This window comes from Sinocyclocheilus rhinocerous, unplaced genomic scaffold (assembly GCF_001515625.1).
Source record: "Sinocyclocheilus rhinocerous isolate Xijiao unplaced genomic scaffold, SAMN03320098_v1.1 scaffold1234, whole genome shotgun sequence".
NCBI classification, from domain to species: domain Eukaryota; kingdom Metazoa; phylum Chordata; class Actinopteri; order Cypriniformes; family Cyprinidae; genus Sinocyclocheilus; species Sinocyclocheilus rhinocerous.
In genome coordinates, this window is record NW_015656153.1 from 1019382 (window position 1) to 1026507 (window position 7126).

Here is a 7126-nt window from a genome sequence, read left to right on the forward strand (position 1 = left end):
TATATATATATATATATATATTATATACACACATATCCACACACACACACACACACAAAGAAAAACAAGCAGATAGAATAGAAAAAATAGAAAGCTAGTGTTTGTGAGTTGAGTTGGGCAGGTCATTCCACCAGGAGGGAACAGTTAATGAAAAAGTCAGTGAAAGTGATTTTGTGCCTCTTTGAGATGGCACAAAAATGTTTATAATTTTGTTAATTTTTAACAAAATAAGCGGGAGATCATAATTGCAAATTCTGCAAGGTGTATGTAAACATAAGGCCACAGTTGTATAAATTGGCATTCATTAGCAAACCTCATACATACTTTCCCATGAAGCTTTCCAAACTCAAAAAGAACAATTGACAGTCCATTCTTCCCATCCAACACACCCAGTCTGTGCTTGAAACAGATCCTTCAGTGACTGTTTTCACAGTCACCCTTTCTTTTTTCCTTCAGCAGATTTTTACATTACCGGTGCTTCCCAGACATAGCACTCTATCTTTAACAAGGGCTATAAAAGCTGTCTGTCCTGTTGAACAGCTTCTGTTTGTGTCTAAGTGGTGACAGGACCTTTAGTCTTATATTCTCTGACCCCTGAGAAGAGGTCAAGCTTCATGTTTCAAATTAGACTCACATAACAGAAGTGGGAGCAAAGAATACAGGGTGGGCCCTAGATTTACCACAAAAGATTTGCGTATAAATCACTCCCTCAGTTCACATTTCTTGTGATTTCCAATGATCACACTAGAAATATGCAATCCTCCATAGAAATGCAACATTCTTCAATAAGCTATGAAATTTTGTAAGACTTATAAAATCCTTTAAAAGTTTCACCTCAGGGAAAAACAATTGTAAAGCTAAAGTTTCTATGCATACCAATAGCTCTATAAAAGTGCCAATATATCACTCAAATATAAACTTGTTTGATTTATAGGCTGTGAAATAGAGCATGCTGAATTGATGTAGCTACCTTTTTACAACTAGGCCTTATAACAGATGAATAAATATGATAGCAAATTCATTCATATTTGTATTTGACTTCTGTTAATATGCCAGTATGTTTAAGGAAAATATTTTGTTTTTTTAATTAGTCTTATGCTACAATTATTTGATCAAAAATTCAGTAAAAACAATAATATTGTGAAATAAATTATTTAAAATAAATTTAAAAGAACTGTTTTGTATTTAATATATTTTTAAATGCAGTTAATTTTTGTGATGGCAAAGCTGAATTTTCAGCAGCCATTACTCCAGTCTTCAGTGTCACATGATCCTTCAGAAATCACTCTAATATGCTGATTTGATGTGCAAGAATCTCTAACACCACTGAAAACAGTTGAGCTGCTTTGTGTGTGTGTGTGTGTGTGTGTTTTCAATTTCAATTTCAAAAGAACAGCATTGATTGTTATAGAAAACAATGTAAAGTTCTTCAATGTCACTTTTTGATCATTTTAATGCAAATTCAATGCAAGTAAATATCTTTATATATCACATTTATATATTTTATATATTTATAATAGCTATGAAAACATGAGAAAAAGTATTTTAAAAATATTGAATATATTTAGGCATTTTTTAATGTTATGCCCCACTTAACATTTCAATGCAGTTATTACAAACCAGTAAAATTTGTTTACAGATTTCATCCAAATCAAATGTGTGACCCACTGACTTTCCACTCACTAAACAGCAAGAGAAATATTTACCTTGACAGCCATCTTATTGTAGAAATTCATCTTCATGATAAAATATGCTGTCTGTGAAGAGAGGGAGATAGCATTACATTGTGACTGGGCCCTCTGATGTTTTCCCAACATGCGAGGAATAAAATCCTCTTTATACATAATACATAAAAGTCATGGAGACGCAGCAGCAGATAAGAGGGTGGAGTGGCAAGTCATACTTTGTATCGAAGGGAAGTGCCTGTTCTTAATATATAATGCAGACATGGCTGGGAAAATCTATGGAAGTCACACTGGTAACTAATGGAGATGTATGAAGGTAAAATGCTCTTCGCTGAGTTTGATAATCAATGGAATGCTGCTGAGCATGGACCGACTAAACACAGTCAGGAATATTCACAAGACACAAGGCACAAATGATTCACTCACTGCGGACACAAAAGATACTTGATATTGCTTCTCTACATGATAGTAGAGGAAAGATGTACATATTTTCAATTATAGGTGACAAGAAATCAAACAAAAGGACACCATGTACAGTTCCCTTTCAGTCGGTCAATAAGATTTCATGGTAGTCCGTGGTTTATTTTCTCTTAAAAAAAGTTACTCCTCAAATAATGCAGAATTTCCACATTATACTTTATACATTATACTTATATTATACTGGATTTCCTGGATGTTAAAAAAAACTAAAAAACAATAACTGTAACTGTACATTTTAGAAAGACATAAAATATTAGGCAACCAACTGCATGTCATAATTGAACATACAGCAAAAACAGAGACATTTTCCTGAACAAATTAAATCTTATATCAAATCTATTCTCTCAAAACCCTTAGGTTTTATTTTAGAAAATGAAGAAATGAAGATGAATGAAGAAAAAGGTGTACTAATTTGTCAATACCTTTAAAAACATGGAGGAGATATGAGATATTTTTAAGCATTCCATTAAAAATCCATACGTTTCCTTGCCTTTTATATATAAGATTTCATGGTAGTCCGTGGTTTATTTTCTCTTAAAAAAAGTTACTCCTCAAATAATGCAGAATTTCCACATTATACTTTATACATTATACTTATATTATACTGGATTTCCTGGATGTTAAAAAAAACTAAAAAACAATAACTGTAACTGTACATTTTAGAAAGACATAAAATAGGCAACCAACTGTAGGTCATAAGTGAACAAAACAGAGACAACAACATTTTCCTGAACAAATTAAATCTAATATAAAATCTGTTCTCACAAAACCCTCAGGATTTATTTTAGAAAATGAAGAAATGAAGATGAATGAAGAAAAAGGTGTACTAATTTGTCAATACCTTTAAAAACATGGAGGAGATATGAGATATTTTTAAGCATTCCATTAAAAATCCATACGAATTGTCAAATTACAAACTTACGCCAGATGTATGTCAATCATGGCATGCCTGCTAACTGCTAAATGTTAATGAGGGTTATCATCATATAATCAATATTACATGTCTCCACAACTTACCTTTACCCTTTGTCTGAAAAGCGCCCGTGCAGTGAATCCACGCCATATTTTTTGTATTAATGTTGCATTTTTATGCAGATGACTGAAAAATAAAACAACACTCAGCAAGCTGTAATTATAGTTCTGTAATTTTAAACAGATTAAATCTAAACCTTTTTCCTCAAAGTCCCCTTTTTTCCCCTCTGCATGCCTGCGGTAGGTCTTTCTTGGACAACTGTACATTTGCATTCATCATTAACCACCCTCTAAATGCATGTCTATGGCAACTCTGAACTCAACATGGCCATCAATTTCCAAAAGGCCATTTATAACTCCAAAAAATCAATGCGTATAGGGACGGTGGCAACCCTGGAGCTGCACTCAAGAAACCTAGATTGCGCTTAATTAGCCACTTAACACATTGATCAATTAACTAAAGTAATCTAAATTAACCTACTGTCTGGGAGTTTGTCTGCTCACTGCACAGAAATATGTTGAGGTTACACACTGTAGCGCCCTGTGCACTGGCTAATTCTCGCATTTAAAGACCAAATGCATTAGATTTAGGCTTCAGCAGCCATTTACAGGTATATGCTGAGAATATAGAATTATACGCCTGTCCTCATTAACACATCTGCCTACCCTATACAATATGGACAAATGTCACACCTATAGAGTGCAACAGCGCCCACCCACTTTTTCAGTGGCAGGAAGTGTTTGTATAATTCATTTTTCCCATAGGTATTTTAAAAGAGTTTTGTTAAAGAGTTAAAAGTCATGAATCAAACCAACCGGTTACAAGGTGAATCACAACATTACAAACTTTGATTTTAAGCAAAAAAAAAAAAAAAAAGGGATATATTTTTGTTAAAACCGTGATTTTCCTCAAAAAAAAAAAAAAAAGTGATATATTTTTGTATTAATGTTGCATTTTTATGCAGATGACTGATAAAAAACCGTTAGCAAGCTGTAAGTATAGTTCTGTACTTTATATATGATATGAGCCATATACTGTACACACACATATATACAGTATAACTCAGTGGCGGGCCGTGCATTTTACACCTAGGCCTTCAGTGGCGTCCTACATGAATTAATCCATCTCTTCATACCATCATAATGATGCCACGGCTATAGAAACCATAAATATTACACAGTAATGCAGTATAACAGGGCACTACATAACAGATACAGTGGTGTGAAAAAGTGTTGGCCCCCTTCCTGATTTCTTATTTTTTTGCATGTTTGTCACACTTTAATGTTTCAGATCATCAAACAAATTTAAATATTAGTAGTGATTCTGATAGTGTTTAGGCCAGCAGAGAAGGCTTTGCTGGCCCTGGCGGCCCACCACTGGTATAACTGTATATATACAAGTTGTTTGCAGAATCATGGGTAATGTAGTTTTTAACCAAGAATTTCGCTCTTAAACATGATTATTTAAATGGCTGATAGCTTCAACAACAGCATATCAATTAACAACCTTGTAGTTGATGTTAAAAATCTCTATGGCGAAAATGAATGGGATTTTTACTTCCAGACTCGATTATTGCACTCTCTTGCAACCTGCAATTAGATTTTAAAGCATTTAGATTTTATTTCAAAATAAATAAATAAAAATTAAATTACCTGATTACTATAGGTAAAACGTGTCTAAAACACTGCAGAAAACTATTATTTATTTATTTATGTCTTATGTAGCATAGGGAATGAACTGAAACAGGACTACCACTTACGTTCCCTCTAAATAAGCGAATAAACAAGTACATACATTAACTTAAAGAGTTAATTTTCTGTACATATTAAAGCTTGACAAATCGATCATATTGATAGATGAAAATGAGATCTTACCTGAGGAATGCTCTCACCTGGCAGCCCTTGAACCAGCTCTGAATTCTGACCGCAGCCTCGTTCTCTTTCTGTCTGTTTTCCTCCGCGATCCTGTAACATGAGATGTTATATCTTAGGCGTTTTATCCCTTGATAATGTCATTATAAAGCATATATGTCTTATTTATTCTTTTCTAAAAACAGCTTTTTAAGTTTTTAACGTTTTGATCTAACAAAACAATACACCACTGTTTTCAAATGTAATGAACCGAATAATTTGCGTTTTTCATTACCTGTTGCGGATAAAATATTGCTCTTTTATGTTATCAACCTGCTTGTAAAGTTTCTCAAGTCTCGCCATGTTTCCGGAAGTTTGTTGGTGTCCATGACAACGGAAGAGTCCGTGCGCGCGCGGGGTGGAGAGAGTGCTTGTCAGGCACGCGCAGGGAAGGAAGTGTCACGCGTTGACAGCTCCTTTTGAAGTAAAGGTAAGCAAAATTCTTGTCAACAGTTAAGTTTAATTTAAATCCCGTTATAAGTTATAACGTAATAAATCGTTACAAGTATGACAAACAATTTTTCAATATCATGAATTGTTTGGGTTTGCATGTATTTACTTATTTGTGTTTTTATGATATTTCCTATTAGACAGCCCGTTGCAAACAGTTAATTTATGCAAACCGTATTCAAATATATTATACTGTATGTATTTAATGTGTATACAAGGAATGACATTACAGTAGGTAATGATGTTGTTATTAATATTATTATAACAAAGCCCTTTATTGTTGTTTTTACTAGGATTTTACTTTTGTATGTTTACATATTGTACTGTATATTAATATTTACTTCTTTAATTTCTGTTGTGTAATGTTTTATGCTAGTACACTTTTTCTTTACAAATCAAAGTAAGGCCATATATATTTGATTATTTAAATCCTTGGTTCATGTAGGTAATGTACGCACTTCATAACATCCTGCAAGAGAAAAACAACACAGAAACATGATTTCAAACAGATCTTTTGAGAATTTCATCCATTTACTTCTCTCTGTTTTCAGATATTCTGTTTGAATCTGATAAAGGCAAGATACAAGACGTCCTGCGAGTTACCGGCGATACAGATAACCACTGACAGACGCCAGCCAATTTGCTGTCCCGCCGCACCAGAGCAAAGCGCTAGAAATATGGGCAGAGGAGTGACCCTTTGGTTGTGTCGCCCATCCATCCGAACCCGGTGGTGGACTGGCCACCGTGGTAATTGCCTGCGAAACAGTGTTTTGACAAGCCAGACGGGTGTAAGCCATCATTCTAGCAGCACGGTGATGAGGTGTCACCTGGAGAGAGCTGTTGAGAGCCCACATGTTTACATGCAGCCAGGTGACCCAATTTTGCCCTGCATCAGACCACCACTGCATTCTTCACATTGGTTTCACTTCTCTAGATCACACTTTGCTGATTATCACTTTGAATTGGTTGTCAGTGCCAAAGGCATCAAGGTTCTGGGAGGTTTTAATAGTCTGTATTGAAGCTCTTCAAAATAGTGGAAAATATAAATTTTTTTAGTTCGGGATTTTTCATATCTGTTGACTTATGAAAGATTCCACACTGGTACAAATAAATATAACACTTGTAAAAGCAAAATGCTAATTATTATGATATGTTTGAAATGTAATGTTCCTATATAAAAGAAAGAACAAAAAAATGCCAGTTTTGTAAAATAATGAAATACCGTATGCAAGTACTGTAGATTTGTTGAAAATTTCATTCTAAACCGCCACATATTTTTCTTTTTCCTCGCAATGTTGCAACCATGTAATTGCAATGATGGCCGTTATTGCTTTCGGATGATATCACCTTCCCCCTCTCCCTTTGTTTCCCTTAAAGGATAAAGGTGTGACTGTTCCGGTGCAAGAGAAAATCATATTTTTATTAGCTGGCCTTTATCTGGGGAAAAGGTAATGAATTGAGTATTGTGTAAGATGGTTTAATCTGCAGGTGTTCTATCATTATTTGCAGTGTGGTTCCACTGAGACAGCAGTAATCCATTAAGAAGGGGGCTGATCCTGCGAGGGGTTTGATGAAGTTGAAGCTCCTCTGCCCCATGCAGAAGGGCGTTTAGTGCTGCCGGCCCCACT

The 7126-nt window shown here is 34.6% G+C and overlaps 1 protein-coding gene across 1 annotated transcript in view; it reads right to left on the minus strand.

Moving 5' to 3' along the window:
• The window catches only part of spata17 (spermatogenesis associated 17), a 34777-nt gene extending 29314 nt beyond the window's left edge, over positions 1-5463 (minus strand). Inside the window, exons 1-4 of the mRNA XM_016526892.1 lie at positions 5284-5463; positions 5013-5102; positions 3183-3264; positions 1707-1757 (exon numbers count right to left, since the gene is read on the minus strand). Coding sequence (XP_016382378.1) covers positions 1707-1757; positions 3183-3264; positions 5013-5102; positions 5284-5351 — 291 coding nt within the window. The 5' untranslated portion in view covers positions 5352-5463. The remainder of the gene's footprint in view (positions 1-1706; positions 1758-3182; positions 3265-5012; positions 5103-5283) is intronic.
• Positions 5464-7126: the final 1663 nt, after the last annotated feature.